Below are 16831 nucleotides of genomic sequence, written 5' to 3' on the forward strand. Positions count from 1 at the left end.
AAAATTGTCATTTCTTTAATAAGACATTAACTATTTAATTTTTTTTTTAGGCCCTTTAAGTGCCTACAAATCCAAAATGTGGCCCTGCAAAGGGTTTGAGTTTGAGACCACTGGACTACAACATGTTAAGTGTAGCTGCCCTAAAAGTACTTGAGTCGAATGACATTTAAACACCTTCTTGTATAATACGGTCAAATGTTAATGTATGTGTTCATTTCCAGTTTCCAGCTGCTTGGCTGACCATGTTTGATGCTCTACTTATCATCATCCTGATACCTTTGAAAGATAAACTGGTGGATCCTATTCTGAAGAGAAAAGGTTTACTTCCATCCTCTTTGAAGAGAATCGCTGTTGGAATGTTCTTTGTCATGTGTTCTGCTTTTGCCGCCGGTAAGGAGAAAGCATGTGAATGTATGGGTTAATGCTGGCCGTAGCATTTAAATTTGCCATATATTCAGCATTTAAATTTGCCATATATGTGGACAGTGGTGATCACTGCTGGCTTTATTGATAGTGACCATATTTAACTGCTATGCATACAGCTGTATAGCCTTACATGTACAGTGCTGTGTATGCCTTTCAATGCTATAGAAATAATTAATTGTAGTAGTTTATGCTAAGGGTTCTCATCCCAGTACTCAGGACACACCTAGCCAGTCAGGTTTTGAGGATATCTCCATTGAATTTGAATGCACTGCTTTCATTATATGCACCTCAGTGTCATGCATATTTATCCTGAAAATCAGATTGGCTAGGTATGACCCAAAGACTGGGTTTAGAACTAGAGAATGACACGGTGGTTGTTACCCTTGGCTAGCCGTGAGTAGCCGCGGGTAACCCGCAGAAACGGGGAAGAAAAAATAGTGGTCTCTGCGGGGACGGGGACAAGGCCATTCTCTGCCCCGTGGAGCAGTGAATGGACTTGTCTCCGCAGTGAGGCATTCAAGGATCGCACGGTCCCCACCCGCCCGATCGCAGCGTTCCGCCATCTCCCTCCCTCCACCTCACCTTTGATGTAGAGCAGGGCCGGCAAGATGGACAGGTGCAAAAAAAAAAGCCTCCTTCCTTTTCCCCTGCTCTTACCGCCATGCTGCAGCTACTAAAGCCGACAGGAAGTCTTTTCAATGTCAATTCTTATATTGGAGAGGACGTTCTGGGCCAGCTAATCGCTGCCTGGCTGGCCCAGAACATCCTCTCCGACATAAGAATTAACGTTGGAAAGACTTCCTGTCGGCTTTAGTAGCTGCAGCATGGCGGTAAGAGCAGGGGAAAAGGAAGGAGGCTTTTTTTTTTTTTTTTTTTTTTGAGCGGGGAGGCAGCAGGCTGGCTTTGGCTAGGGAGGGAGGGACAGAGGTAGACAGGCAGGCTTCGGGGGTGGGGGTGGGACAAAGTGTGGAAGGCAGTGAGAGGGACATAGGAAGGAGGCACTAGGGGCACTAAAGACATGGGAAGGATGCACTGGGGGCACTAAGGATATGGGAAGGAGGCACTGGGGGCACTAAAGACAGGAAGGGGCACTAAGGATATGGGAAGGAGGCACTGGGGGCACTAAAGACAGGAAGGGGCATTAAGGATATGGGAAGGAGGCACTGGGAACACTAAAGACAGGAAGGGGCACTAAAGACATGGGAAGGAGGCACTGGGGGAACTAAAGACAGGAAGGGGCACTAAAGGACATGGGAAGGAGGCACTGGGGGCACTAAAGACAGGAAGGGGCACTAAAGACATGGGAAGGAGGCACTGGGGGCACTAAATACATGGGAAGGAGGCACTGGGAGCACTAAAGACAGGAAGGGGCACTAAGGATATGTGAAAGAGGCACTGGGGGCACTAAAGACATGGGAAGGAGGCACTGGGGGCACTAAAGACAGGAAGGGGCACTAAGGATATGTGAAAGAGGCACTGGGGGCACTAAAGACATGGGAAGGAGGCACTGGGGGCACTCAAGACAGGAAGGGGCACTAAGGATATGTGAAAGAGGCACCGGGGGCACTAAAGACATGGGAAGGAGGCACCGGGGGCACTAAGGACATAGGAAGGAAAGAAGGAGGAAATAGAAAGGGACAATTCTTGGGCATGAGTGCAGAAAGAAACAAATGAAAGAAAGGATACACAGACAGAAGGAAACGCAACCAGAGACTCATGAAATCAATCACCAGACAGCAAAGGTAGGAAAAATGATTTTATTTTCAATTTAGTGATCAAAACGTGTCAGTTTTGAGAATTCATATCTGCTGTCTATATTTTGCACTATATTTGTCTATTTTTCTATAGTTACTGAAGTGACCGAGCTCGCGGAGATAGGGCGGAAACGGGGTTTTTAAATTTTAGTCCTAGTAGTTTGCCGGTTCACAAAATAATTCTTTTATTTCTGCCGGGCCACAGGTGTAAAAAGATTGAAAAACACTGATGTAGAATATACCGGCTTTCTTTTTCGCCCAGCCGCATGCGTGGCTGCTCGAGTTGATCAATCTTCTCCTCTCCTGTAACTTCCTGTTTCCGGTTGCGTCAGAGGAGAATATTGAACAAATGAGCAGCCGTGCGTGTGGCTGGGCAAAAAAGAAAGCCGGCATACTCTACATCTAAGGTGAGGTGGAGGGAGGGAGATGGCGGAACGCTGCAATCGGTTGGGTGTCTGCTGTTTTTGTATCACTGCCTGCCTGCGCTCACGTTTCAGATCCTCCTGTTGCTCATTGTTCTGCAGCATCTGCATGATTATGTGCTCAGGTGGGCATTTTTAGTGTGCACAATTGACCTGATTCGAGCTATAGGTGAACATGGGGTACACGTCATTGCAAGTGAGGACAAGTCAAATGATTTATTTTATGTTCTGTTTTTATTACAGGGCAGAGGCACTGAAACAGATTCTCAGTGCAGTAGTAGTAGTGGCAGGACTCTCTTCTGTCTTCATGGTATTTCGCAGTACTGAGGCTTATATGGATGCTGCGGGGATGGTGACGGGGCGGTGAATGGGATGGCAGTGATGGTGATGGGGCGGTGAAGGGGATGACGGTGACGGGGCGGTGAAGGGGACGGTGAGCCGGGGACGGGGCGGTGACGGGGACAGATTTTTTTCCCCATGTCATTCTCTATTTAGAACCCTCAGTTTAGGCCAATAAAAAGGATCACTCAGAGAGGAGGAGATAATGAATGCTAAGGATGGGCAGATTGGATAGGCCATTTGGCCTTTTATCTGCCATCATATTTCTAGGTTTGTGTTTCTACTTAATTTACATCGCTATATGTATAGCAGCTGGATCAAATTAGAGCAGGGTGGCAATAACAAAAGAAAATGTTAGCTGGAAACAGCAACATGGAATTCTTTTGGATAGAAATCCCATGTCTAAAGGGAAAGAGAATATTTGTAGGGCTATACTACCATCTGCAAGGCCAAAATGAACAGACATGAAATGTTAATAGAAATTAGGGAAGCTAGCAAATTTGGCAACACAATCATAACAAGGGATTTCAGTTACTCCCAATATTGGACTAGTTAAGAATAAGAATAACCATACTGAGTCAGGCCAAATGTCCTTCTAGCCCAGTATCCTGTTTCCAGCGGTGGCCAATCTAGATCACATGTATTGCATTATATTACACTAGTGTTTAAGCCCGTTAGATTAACGGGTGCTAGATGACCGCCTCTCCTACTTTTGAACCTGGGCAGAGGCAGAGCCGGGGCGGGAGGGAGTGACAGTGGGAGAGCAATTTCAAAGCCTCGGCAACGGCAGCTCCTTGACCAATCCGCGCTTACAACGTCCCCACACTCGCGGTCTGGCTGGCTCCCCCACCAAAGCCCTTCGCAGCGGCAGCCCCTCCCGCATCCGTCCCCGCGTCCCAAGCCTCTCCGAAGGCCGGCTCCCACGAAAATGGTACCCCTCTGTCCAAAGCTGCGGCGGCAGCCTCCCTCAAGACACATTTCAAATCTGACATATTGTAATCGCAAAACAGAAAATAAAATTATTTTTCTTACCTTTTGTTGTCTGGTCATTATTCATACCATGTAGGGGTCCCAGGCTATGGTTGGCTTTTGATAACTCGCTTGCCAGGGCCCCTTCTTTCTTCTTCCCTCCCTCCATCCCGGCAGCTGAAGACAGGCACCTCCCCCCAGTGGTCTGAGACGGGAGGGAGCAGTTAGGAGAGGGTCTGAGGGCAAAGAGGGGCTCAACAGCGCACAACCACCTTTCCTTCCCTCCCTCCATCAGGTGCAGTGCAGCTCCACCAATGTTAAAAGGAGCCGCGTCGAAATCGGAGCCCTGCCACTGCCGTAGCACGTTCCCCTCTGCCTTGGTCACACCCCTTCTCTGACATATGGGACCGCGGCAGAGGGAACGTGTTACGGTGGCGGCAGGGCTCCAATTTCAAAGCAGCTCCTTTTAACATAGGCAGAGCTGAACTGTACCTGATGGAGGAAGGGAAGGAACGGTGGGGCAAATTTCGGCAACAGCAGGAATTGTTTGGCAGGCCAAGCACCGTGAAAGTTTGTTTCTTTAGGCAGCCCCGGTTGTTTACTTGGATTCAATGTGAGCCGGGTGAGGAAGGCCGCCGCAGCCTCGCGGCTAGGTAGGGGGGGACAACAATGGCGCTTATGCTCAAGCCCCCGCCGCAGCTCCTCTCTCGATCCTGGTGCGGTTCGAGAGAGGAGTCGTGGCGGCGGTTTGAGCATAATCGCAATTGTTGTCCCCCTACCTAGCTGTGAGGCTGCGTCGGCCTTCCTCACCCGGCTCTCACGGCTGGCGGCCGGCGAACCCTAATGCTGACATTGAATCCAAGTAAACAACCGGGGCTGCCTAAAGAAACATGGTAATCATATTCTGTCCTGAAAGCCCTCGCTGCAGCTCCTCTCTCGATCCTGCTGCAGTTCGAGATAGGAGCCATGGCGGCAGCTTGAGCATAGTGCACAGTGAGAGCCAGGGGCGCGCATGCGCACTCGTTTTTCCGCGACGGATCAGGAACACGTTTTTTTAGTGCGCATGTGCGGCCTATCATTTTATTATATTAGATTACATTAGTGATTTCTATTCCGCCATTACCTTGCGGTTCAAGGCGGATTACATAAGAATTGTTATGATATTAAGAAGTACATAAGGAATAGTCTGAACATTTTCTAATTTGCTAAGAAGTAGATAGTACTGCAGGTGAAGCTTGGGACATTTCTGGTTGTGTTATATTGGTTTTATGTTTTGTTTAGTTTTTGAGAGTAGGGTTTTTTTCTTTTTTGAACATTTTGTAGTCTGTGGTCGAAACCCAAATAGTCAATGCTCCCTCTAAGGCAGGGATGTCAAAGTCTCTCCTCGAGGGCCGCAATCCAGTCGGGTTTTCAGGATTTCCCCAGTGAATATGCATGAGATGTATTTGCATGCACTGCTTTCATTGTATGCTACTAGATCTCATGCATATTCATTGGGGAAATCCTGAAAACCCGACTGGATTGCGGCCCTCCAGGAGGGACTTTGACACCCCTGCTCTAAGGATTGGCAAAACCTCTTCTTGTTAGTTCATGAACCAGCTGTTTCACGAAGCAGTCATTTGTTTCATCTATGACTTTTACTTCCCTAGTATTTCTTAGCATGACGTTTAACCACTGCTTTCTATGTTCCCTCTAAGCTGAGCATGTGAGCAGTCGCTCATACATTCTAGGAGAGTCACTAACTGGTTTTACATGGTTGCTCACAAAAATAGTTGCAAATCTGGAAAATTGTTGGTTCTGTTTCAGGTCTAGCCCTTGCTGGCATGGAGGATTTGGTACCAGAGATAAGTGTTGGGTTCACTGAATAGTAATCATAACGTGATCAAATTTTGAATTAATAACTGGAGTGAAGAGACCAAGGAAATCCTACTGTGGTGGCATTTAACTTTTGAAAGGGCAGCTGTGAGAAAAGGAGAAAAATGGTTAAAAAAAGCGAAAAGGAGCAACTGTAAAGGTTAGGAGTTAATTATCGAGCATGGATGTTGTTTAAAAATACCACCTTGGAAGTGAAAGAAGGCCAAATAACAGTCAGCGTGGTTAAAATGTGATGTGAAACTATTAGAGCCAAAATAACATCTTTCAAAAACTGAAAAAAGGATCGAAATTAAGATAACAGGCAGCAGTGTAAGCACTCGCCAGTTATATGCAAAAGCATTGATAAGAGTGTCTAAAAGAGAAAAATAAGCTTGCTGTAGAGGTAGAAACTCACACTAAAAATCTTTTCAGTTATTAGAAGTAGAAAGCCTGTAAGGAGTCCGTGGGACCGTTAGATTGTCAATGAGTACTCGGGGAGGACAATGCCATAGTGAAGAGGCTAAATTTTTTTGCTTTGCTCTTTTCTGGGGAGGATGTAATTGCCAGAAATAGTATTTAAGGTTGGCAATACAGAGGAACTGAAACAAATCTTGCTAAATCAACAACTTAAGGGTAGTAAATCGTCTGGATGATAAGTTATACAGCCCAGATTACTGAAAGAACTCGTAAATGAAATTGCTGATCTATTAGTAGTGATCTTTAACATCATTTCTGTTGCAAAGACGTGGGATTCTATACTGAAGCTGTTGTCCTTATTTAGTTGTGAATTTTGCAGAAGAGTGTCTGTCACTCCTTTATCTTTCAAATCCTTTCCTTCACCAGTGGAGAATTAGCTCCCTCTTCAGTTTTTCCTGGTGCAGGTGAACTGAGAAGGTGTGTTCTGATCTGCTCTGCTTCATTTATTATTTTTGGGTATTTTTGTCCATTGTTTCTCTTTCACATGGCTTTGGTGCCACTCTGAAGGGGAAAGGATGCTGACCCGCCAGAGCGGGCTGCTGCTCACAGACCAATCTCTTGGAGTACTTGTGAAGCCATTCTGCTTTGTGATCCATTGAAAGCTTGGGGTCCATTCCCTTAGGAGTTTGCCTGCCTTCTGATTATCAGAGGTTTGAGTGCAGGCTGTGGGGCCCCTGTGTATCAATCCTTTGAGTATCACATACCTCCTCTCCCCCCCCCCCCCCAATGCGCCATGTGGATTAATGAGGGTTGGAGTCTTCAGTCAGAGTCCAGCAGCCAGATTTCCAGTGGTGAATTTATTTTCCAGCAGTTTTCTGAGGCAGAAATCCTTTCCCTGCAGTCAGGCTGCTGCAAGCTGACAAGGTACCAGAGAAGGTACAAAAAGTATTCCCTATGGGGAAAATCAGAGTAGTCAGAAAAAGGTAGAATTAAGGGTTTCTGGGGTTAGGTTTCCCCACCTCTAAAACCACTTTTTCATCTTTTTTTGTTTGTTTTGTTTTTTTGAGTTTCAGAAAAGCTCCCATGGGCTGTTTGGCGCGATTTTACCGGTGCAGTTTTGTGGGAAGTGGAAATCGGGAGCTATAGTACGGACTCCTGTATATCCTAACAGAACCCAGATTATCGAAATAAGGACTTAATCCAGGGGTGCCCAAAAGGTTGATCGCGACTCGCGTTGCCTTCACATTCTATTTGCTTCCCGATTCAGAAGCGCCAAGCCGACCAACTTCCCCCACCCGACATCAATTCTGACTTCGGAGAGGAAGTTCCGGGCCAGCCAATCGCTGCCTAGCTGGCCTGGAACTTCCTCTCTGATGGTGGTTTGGAGGCCTGTTCCCTGATGGGAGGCAGCAGTGTCTTGGGAGCAGGAAAGGAGACAGAAGGGGAGCAGGGAGACAGAAAGAAGGGAAAAAAAAAAAAGAAAGGGGGGGACAGGAAGACAGAAAGGGGGCATGGAGAGAGAAAGACAGAAAGAAAGAGGGACAGGAAGACAGAAAGAAAGGGGGCATGGAGAGAGAAAGACAGAAAGAAAGAGGGGCAGGGAGAAAGAAAAACAGGAAGGAGGGGACAGGAAGACAAAGAAAGGGGGCATGGACAGAGAAAGACAGAAAGAAAGAAAGTGGGGCAGGTAGACAGAAAGAAAAAAGGGGAGGGGGCAGGGAGAGAGGAAGAAAAAGTTGGCGGAGGGAATGAGGTCTGGAAGCATACAGCAGGCTGAAAGAATGGGATGCACAGGCAGAAGAGTAAAGTGCAACCAGAGACTCATGAAATCGCCAGACTTCTAAGGTAGGAAAAAATATTTGATTTTCAATTTAGTGATCAAAATGTGTCCGTCTTGAGAATTTATATCTGTCTATATTTTGCATTATGGCCCCCTTTTACTAAACCACAATAGCGTTTTTTAGCGCAGGGAGCCTATGAGCATCAAGAGCAGCGCAGGGCATTCAGTGCAGCTCCCTGCGCTAAAAACCGCTATCGTGGTTTAGTAAAAAGGGTGGGAGTATATTTGTCTATTTTTGTATAGTTGTTCCTGAGGTGACATTGCATAAAGTCATCTGCCGTGACCTCTTTGAAAACCCACAGAATATAAACGATAATTAACATTTTCTCTGTGTACAGTGTGCTTTGTGGTTTTTTTTTAATTTTATTGTTGGTGGATCATTTTGACTTGGTCATTTTAAAAATGTGGGCACCCCTGACCTAATCTGTCATTCAGAAACATCGATGCATGATCTTCACAAAGACCAGTACAGCGTTGCCACGTCTACTTCTTGGAAAGAAAAACACAGGCAGTCTCGTTACTTTTAAATCAGTCCTCATACTACTTATCCCTGAGATCAGTAACATGGGATTCTGCCTGGTACTTGTAACATGTTTGCCACTGTTTGAAACAGGATACTGGCTAGATGGATCTTTGGTCTCACCCAGTATGGCAATTTATTTTCCTATAGGCTTTTTTTGCTGCTGTTTAGAAAGGATGCTAACAAAGAATCAGAAAAAACATGGCACCTATTTTCCAGAGCCCCCACATAAGCCTGCATCTGCAAATATTAAGTAGAGCATGTCTGATCTGGGACTTTAAATCAATCAGCAGTACACCTTTATCTGCAAGAAACACACTGCATATTATTAATAAAAAAATATTGTATCTTTTTACATAACTTGTCTACTTTGATCTGTTGGAGCAGTGGGGCTGTAACTGTTTTTGTAGTGTATGCATTGTGTTCTAATTGATCCACATTGGTTCCGAGGGACAAATGATGCTGTACATATTGTATGAGACAGCACTTTGTTGCAATGTGCTGTTTCTTGCATCTTTTAAGCATAGCAGTGTTAGGATGAAAGGTGGGGAGGGGTATTTGAGCTGCTGAGGCAGTTAGGCATTTATTCTACAAAATCCTACTTAAGACTTGCCAAACACACTTCCAAAGTATTGCAGGGAATATAAATACTCCAGCTTTCTTCTAAGATCATTGTGATCTGTATGTAGCATAACTCTAGACAGTTAGAAAAATTGTAATTTCTAATTACATGAATTAGCGAAGCATGCACTATCTCAATCAAATCTGATGTAATTTCTTTAACACTGCATAAACAAAGGATAACTAATTGCTAAATAATATGAAACTTTTTGCTTCCTTTTACAAGGGCACAATTGCCTTAATGTTCATAAATTGAACAAAAGGGAACCTACAGAAAAAATATAGTCGAGACTTAAATCTTAAATGTGCACGAGTATATATGAATTTTGCATTGGCTTTAGCTCATGCATTTCAATGGTAGATTGAGGGATGCACGTGCAGTAGATATTTTCCTGTCTCCAGAGGGTTTACATCGGTGGGGTCAATGTCCCTCCTCGAGGGCCGCAATCCAGTCAGGTTTTCAGGATTTCCCCAATGAATATGCATGAGATCTATTAGCATACAATGAAAGCAGTGCATGCAAATAGATCTCATGCATATTCATTGGGGAAATCCTGAAAACCCAACTAGATTGCGGCCCTCAAGGAGGGACTTTGATAACCCTGGTTTACAGTGAGGGATGCACGTGCAGTAGGTATTTTCCTGTCCTTGGAAGGTTTACAGTGAGGGATGCATGTGCAGTAGGTGTTTTCCTGTCCCCGGAGGGTTTACAGTCTATCTACCTGAAGCAGTGTAGAGTTAAATGACCTGCCCAAGGTGACAAAGCAGCAATGGGATTTGTACTCTAACTTCCTTGGCTTTCAGTCAGATACTCCTAAGACAAGATAGTCTCACTTTTATTTAAAAAAAAAAACAAACCAAAAAAAACCACCCAGTTTGCATCAGGTGCCAATAATGTTCCTGGCATGATGGTTTTCTTTGACTTGCGTTTTCTTTGACTTGGGGATATTGGTGGATACAACGATGAAGCCAGCGGCACAATGTGCAGCGGCCTCAAAAAAGGCGAACAGAATGTTGGGCATTATCAAAAAAGGTATCTCTACCAGAACAAAGGAGGTTATCCTGCTGCTGTATAGAGCAATGGTGCGCCCTCATCTGGAGTACTGCGTCCAATACTGGTCGCCGCACCTTAAGAAGGATATGGTGATGCTCGAGAGGGTCCAGAGAAGAGCAACAAAAATGATTAAGGGCATGGAATACCTTGCATATACCGAAAGGCTAGAGAAGCTGGGGCTCTTTACCCTGGAAAAGTGGAGACTTAGAGGGGACATGATAGAGACCTATAAAATCATCAAAAACAAGGGGACATCAAAAACAAGAGGTCATTCGGAAAAGCTGAAAGGAGACAAATTCAAGATGAATGCTAGGAAGTACTTCTTCACTCAGAGGGTGGTGGACACCTGGAATGCGCTTCCAGGAGAGGTGATAGGACAGAGTACAATAATGGGTTTCAAAAAGGGCTTAGATGACTTCTTGAAGGAGAAAGGGATTACAGGGTATAGATAGAGGGGTACTATACAAGGTACTTCAGGATTAGGGCATAAACAATTCAGGTGGTGGGAACTTACAGGTCAAGGACCTGGAGAGCCGCCGCGGGAGCGGGCTGCTGGGCACGATGGACCCCTGGTCTGACCCGGCAGAGGCAATACTTATGTTCAGTGGTAATTTTTTGGTTGTGGTTTCATATTGACTTAGATCTTTAGAATTCTGTTTGTCTTTATTTTTCTTTTGTTGCATTTGTGAGCTGAATTAGTTATACATTTATCAATTTTCCTAGTCTCTTCTACTGTACAGTGCTATTCAATAGCATTAAGTTCTCTCAATAGGTTTTGCAAAACAGAAATATCTTTGAATATGTATTTGAAGTAGTTCAAAATAATTTAAAATAACAATATTGTTGAATATGAGCCCAGCTATAACTGGTAGTAGTAAGCATCTGCTTTATTTACTATGAACTGTTCATTGTGCATTCTTGGCAAAGCCTAAGCTTACCCAACTGGAAAATTCTTGATTATAAATTATAGAATTTTTTAAAGAGGTTAATTTCTTGACTGCTATTTTGTTTAGTTGGCTAAACTTATTTCTTTGTGTGTGTGGTTTTTTTTTTAAAACTGGATTACATTTAAATTAGACTCCTAATGAATTTATTTATTCCAGCTAAATGTTCAAACTAGATGTTTTCAAAGATAATATCTATTAGTTATAGCGACAGGTAATTAAAGTCTGCTAGTTGCAAGAGTGTGAGCTAATTACTAGCCCACTGTAGAGAGATGCCAATCTTAATTTGTGTGATTCACAATCTAAGCATTCTGGTATCTAGGAATTTTGGTTTTCATTTGAAAATCTCTAGTAATTAGGACCTCTTAATTTAGTGTGTGGTGGTGAGGATCCTAGAATATTGCTACCAGGGCAGAATGAAGGCATAGGAAAGTTAAATGTGTGCCTATGGCCCAAATATTAGGACAGTCCTTATGTTTATGTTTTATGTTTAATTTATTTATTTGATGAATCGCCTATCCATAATTTACTAAGCGATTTACAATAAGATATATAAGCATTTTAAAAACATACCAATAATATTAACTAAAAAATAAAAAACAAACTCATAAACAGACGAAAACAGGAACACAAAATGATAAAAGGGGAAAAGTTACATAATAAATGTTTTGAGAAGAAGAAAAGGGAACATTCAAGGAAAAAACATGAGGAGGGATGACTTAACTACACTAGTGTTAAGTCATTGGCTCCCAGGGCTGATTTTTGCTCTCGTAAGTTAGAGATTGGGGAACCAGAGCTGCTGCTACCAGCAGAGGTTTATCTGTTTTCACCACTCTGTATGCATTGTCTTGTGCAGGGAAGGGAAATGCTTTTAAAACGGAGAATAGTGCAGTTTTATAGGACCCGAGGCAACATAGATTCACTAGAGGCAAGTCTTGTTGGACAAATCTGATCAATTTCTTTGACTGGATGACCAGAGAACTGGATAGAGTACAGGTGTCAAAGTCGGTACTCGAGGGCCGCAATCCAGTTGGGTTTTCAAGATTTCCCCAATGAATATTCATGAGATCTATTAGCATACAATGAAAGCAGTGCATGCAAATAGATCTCATGGATATTCATTGGGGAAATCCTGAAAACACGACTGGATTGTGATCCTCGAGGAGGGACTTTGACACCCCTGGGATAGAGGGAGAGCACTATATGTGACGTATTTAGATTTTAGCAAAACCTTAGACAGTGTTCCACACAGGCACTTAATAAATAAACTTGAGTGCCCTCAGACTAGGTCAGGAACTGGTTGAGTGGAAGGCGACAGAAGGTAGTGGTCAATGGAGATAGCTTTTAGGATAGGACTGTTTCATGTGGTGTGCCTCAAGGTTTGGTTCTTGATCCTGTTATTTTTAACATTTTTTTAAGCAATATTGCTTGAAGGGCCCTCGAGTAAGATTTGCCTCTTTGTGGATGATACCAAAATCTGCAATAGAGTAGATACCCTTGATGGTGTGGAAACTTGAGGAAGAACCTAGCGAAGACAGAAGAATTGTCTTAAATGTGACAGCTAAGATTTAATGCTAAGAAATGCAAAGTCATGCATTTGGTCTGTAGAAACCTGAGGGAGTGAAGAACTGTGCACGAAAGGGGAGCAGGACTTAGGTGTGACGGTATGTGATGATCAAACAGGTTGAAAAAGCAATGGTGAAAACTAAAAGAATGCTTGGGTGCATAGAGTTAGGAATGATCAGTAGGGAAAAAAGGTATTGATGCCTCTGTATAAGTCTCTTTTGAGACTTCATTTAGAATATTGTGTACAATTCTGGAGACTGCACCTCCTAAAAAATACAAACAGGATGGAGTCTGTCCAGAGGAAGGCAACTAAAATGGTGATGGTCTACATCATATGGAGTTATGGGGACAGACTTGATCTCAATATGTATGCTTTGGAGTAAAGGCGGGAGTGGCATAAATACACATGAGGCGAGTCTCCGTTGAAAAGAAACTCTAGCATGAAAGAGCATAAAGTGGTAATAGGCTCAGGAGTAATCTAAGGAAATATTTTTTACCAAAAGGGTAGTAGATGCATGAAATAGTTTCCCAGCAGAAGTGGGGACAGACTGTGTCCAAATTCAGGAAAGCATGGGACAGGCATGTGAGATCTCTTAGGGAGAGGATAGTAGAAGCTGTGGATGGGTCATTTGAACTTTTTCTGCCGTCTTCAAGAGGAGTCGGGAGCAGCATTTTTGCTTGTTTCCTCTACCAGCTTTATTTACAATCAAAATTATTCACAATCCAGTCACCGAGGTGCAAAATCTATATATACCGCGTATCATAAGAACATAAGAATTGCCGCCACTGGGTCAGACCAGTGGTCCATCATACCCAGCAGTCATAAGAATTGCCGCTGCTGGGTCAGACCAGTGGTCCATCGTGTCCAGCAGTCCGCTCACGCGGCGGCCCCAAGTCAAAGACCAGTGCTCTAAAATGAGTCCAGCCTCATCTGTGTACGTCCCAGTTTAGCAAGAACTTGTCCAGCTTAGTCTTGAAACCCTGAAGGGTGTTTTCCCCTATAACAGAATCCGGAAGAGCATTCCGGTTTTCCACCACTCTCTGGGTGAAGAAGAATTTCCTTACGTTTGTACGGAATCTGTCCCCTTTCAACTTTAGAGAGTGCCCTCTCATTCTCCCTACCTTGGAGAGGGTGAACAATCTGTCTTTATCTACTAAGTCTTAAATCCCTGAAGGGTGTTCCCCTATAACAGAATCTGGAAGAGCATTCCAGTTTTCCACCACTCTCTGGGTGAAGAAGAATTTCCTTACGTTTGTACGGAATCTATCCCCTTTCAACTTTAGAGAGTTCCCTCTCATTCTCCCTACCTTGGAGAGTGTGAACAGTCTGTCTTTATCTACTAAGTCTATTCCCTTCAGTATTTTGAATGTTTCAATCATATCTCCTCTTTTCAAGGGAGAAGAGGCCCAGTTTCTCCAATCTCTCACTGTATGGCAACTCCTCCAGCCCCTTAACCATTTTAGTGGTAGAAAACTGGAACACTCTTCCGGAGTCTGTCGTAGGGGAAACCGCCCTCCAGGGATTCAAGACAAAGTTGGACAAGTTCCTGCTAAACAGGAACATACCCAGGTAAAGCTGGACTCATTTACAGCACTGGTCTTTGACCTGGGGGCCGCCACGTGAGCGGACTGCTGGGCACGATGGACCACTGGTCTGACCCAGCAGTGGCAATTCTTATGTTCTTATGCTTCTAATTTTTTGCTTAATCCTTCTAGGTACTAGGTCGTCCTTAAAAGGTTTCAAAAGCGTCAAGGAAGAGAAATGTCTTTAATTTCGACTTAAAGTTTGTTTTTAAAGTAGTTTTTTCGTGTAGGTAGTTTGGAATACTGTTCCAAAGAGTGACTCTCCCTTCAAACTTTCCTCATCACCTTGGTTCAGCTCCTTCTCTTTCCCTTCTCTCTTTTCTCCCTGCAGGTCCAACATATCTCCCTTTCCTCCAGCTCTAGTCAACCCACCCACCCATACCATTTCTCTTGCTTTTATCTGGACCACTTCAAGTCTTTTTACATTCCTAGCCAGATACGCCCTCCAAAACGGAACACAGAATTCCAGGTGGGGGCCTCACCAATGACCTGTACAGGGGCATCAACACCTCCTTTTTTTCTGCTGATTATGCTTCTCCCTATACAGCCCAGCATCCTGGCTACAGCCACCGCTTTGGGCTCCTTTTACTAAGCCGTGTTAGGGCATTAACGTGCGGAATAGCGCGTGCTAAAACGCTAACGCAGCTTAGTAAAAGGAGCCCTTTGTCGCACTGTTTCATTGCCTTCAGAGCCTCAGATGAGAATTGAAAATCATCTTCCATTACTTTTTGTCCTCATTGTTTTTTTGTTTTGTTCTGTCTGTGTCTAGCTCTGCAAACCAGATTCCCCACCACCCCTAAACCCAAAGCTACTCTAAAATGATGGTGGCGGGAAGGGGAAGGGGCAAGGTAACTTGGACTGAGCATGGTGAAAACTGTGCAGGCCTGAAAAATGGCAGGAAGAAGCAGTAGAAATGTTGTTCCTGAGAAATTTCAGTTGGAATGAGAAATGAATCAATCTAATTTCCAATGATACTTTGAATATGGGAGTGTGCCGCTTTTTAAAACTCTGGATCAAAGGGGTTTGAACAAAAAATATGTACATATTACACACATTCCCCTCTCTGTTATAGTTTTAATGTTGATACTACTGGGCATAAAGTAGATTACAATATAGTAAAAACATCACTGAGGCGTAGTCTCCATTTTATGAATACTATCCAAATACCATGATGCCTTGGAATCCGAACTTAATCCGTTCCAGAAACCAGTTCGAGTTCCAAGACAACTTTTCTCATTGAAAATAATGGAAACTGGATTAATCCGTTCCTGGGTCCCACAAACTCAAATTTTAACAGTAAATACACTGGATTTTAGGGGCAGAAACACACACATAACAATGTGCAGGGTGTTCAGATTCCAAAGCAGAGTTCGAATTCTGGGGCAAAATTTATTACCAAAAAAAGTTTGGATTCCAAAACGTTCGAGTTATGGGGCGTTTGGATTCCGAGGTGTATATAGTTAATTTGAAAACTTGAAGCTCATTGTGTTTTAAAATCATCATTGATTTATTTTATTTTTTTCATATTAGGAATTTTGGAAAACAGGAGGCTATTCATAGTGAAAACTGATTTTATTTCTCAGAAGATTGGAAATTCTACGTACTACGCTGCTAATTTGCCCATATGGTGTCAGATTCCACAATATGTGCTGATAGGCATCAGTGAAATATTTGCAAGTATAGCAGGTAAGTTTGTTCCTCAGGACAGCATTCTTGTCTCTTTATGCCTCCTCAATGAATGGAGTTCAGTGGATAATTTTCTATTGCTTGAAACGTAGATGATTGAATGGATTTCAGATACGCTGAAAGGAATCTCAAACACCAATGCATTCAGCCTAGCTGTTAAAAATACTGGATAATTTACTGTATTTTTTTATTTTTTTTTTTACGTGTCCAAATTGCTTGTATGGAAAACTAAACTTGTATAATGTACACACACACTCGCTTGCTATACCAGTTTATTTTTCTAAAACACGATAATTGCAAAGTTAACAAATTTGTTATAAGGCCTTTTCTTCTTAAGTTTTTGCAGGCATTAGTGTATGAAACCTGCACAAATTTAAAAAAAACCCTAAAAAGAAAAAGCCTAAAAAACAAGCAATTAGTATGTCTTAGTAGAGTTATCCAGAAAAACCTAGAATTGGAAAACTGTGTGAAGTTTTTCCCATGAATTTGGCAGGGAGTGAGGGGGGCTGGGTGCAGATCCTGGCAGGGCACATGAATTTAAGCGGGGGGGGGGGGGTGAGGGGTAATATTAAAGTCAACTTTTTTTTTGTTTGGGGGGAGGGGAGGATAGGAGGGAGGGTTTGTATTGGTGCACAATTGTAAGTATTCCTTTGTGTTTTGTTACGGAGATTTTTCCATGCACATTGAAAATTAATAAATATATTTAAACATAAAGTCAACCTTTTTTTCCTCCTATTTTGGGAGAAAAAGAGTACCTCGACTTATATTTGGATCATCTTATATTTGAATATATACAGTACCTAGTTGATAAAAAGCTTGTTTGACCTTTTTGTCT

At 43.2% G+C, this 16831-nt stretch overlaps 1 protein-coding gene across 2 annotated transcripts in view; it reads left to right on the top strand.

Moving 5' to 3' along the window:
* Positions 1-16831, top strand: part of SLC15A4 (solute carrier family 15 member 4) — a 104089-nt gene that overhangs the window by 37846 nt on the left and 49412 nt on the right. For both annotated transcript variants that reach the window (XM_033956333.1, XM_033956332.1), the window contains exons 5-6: positions 222-390; positions 15841-15996. In XM_033956333.1, coding sequence (XP_033812224.1) covers positions 222-390; positions 15841-15996 — 325 coding nt within the window. The remainder of the gene's footprint in view (positions 1-221; positions 391-15840; positions 15997-16831) is intronic.

This window comes from Geotrypetes seraphini, chromosome 8 (assembly GCF_902459505.1).
Source record: "Geotrypetes seraphini chromosome 8, aGeoSer1.1, whole genome shotgun sequence".
NCBI lineage: Eukaryota > Metazoa > Chordata > Amphibia > Gymnophiona > Dermophiidae > Geotrypetes > Geotrypetes seraphini.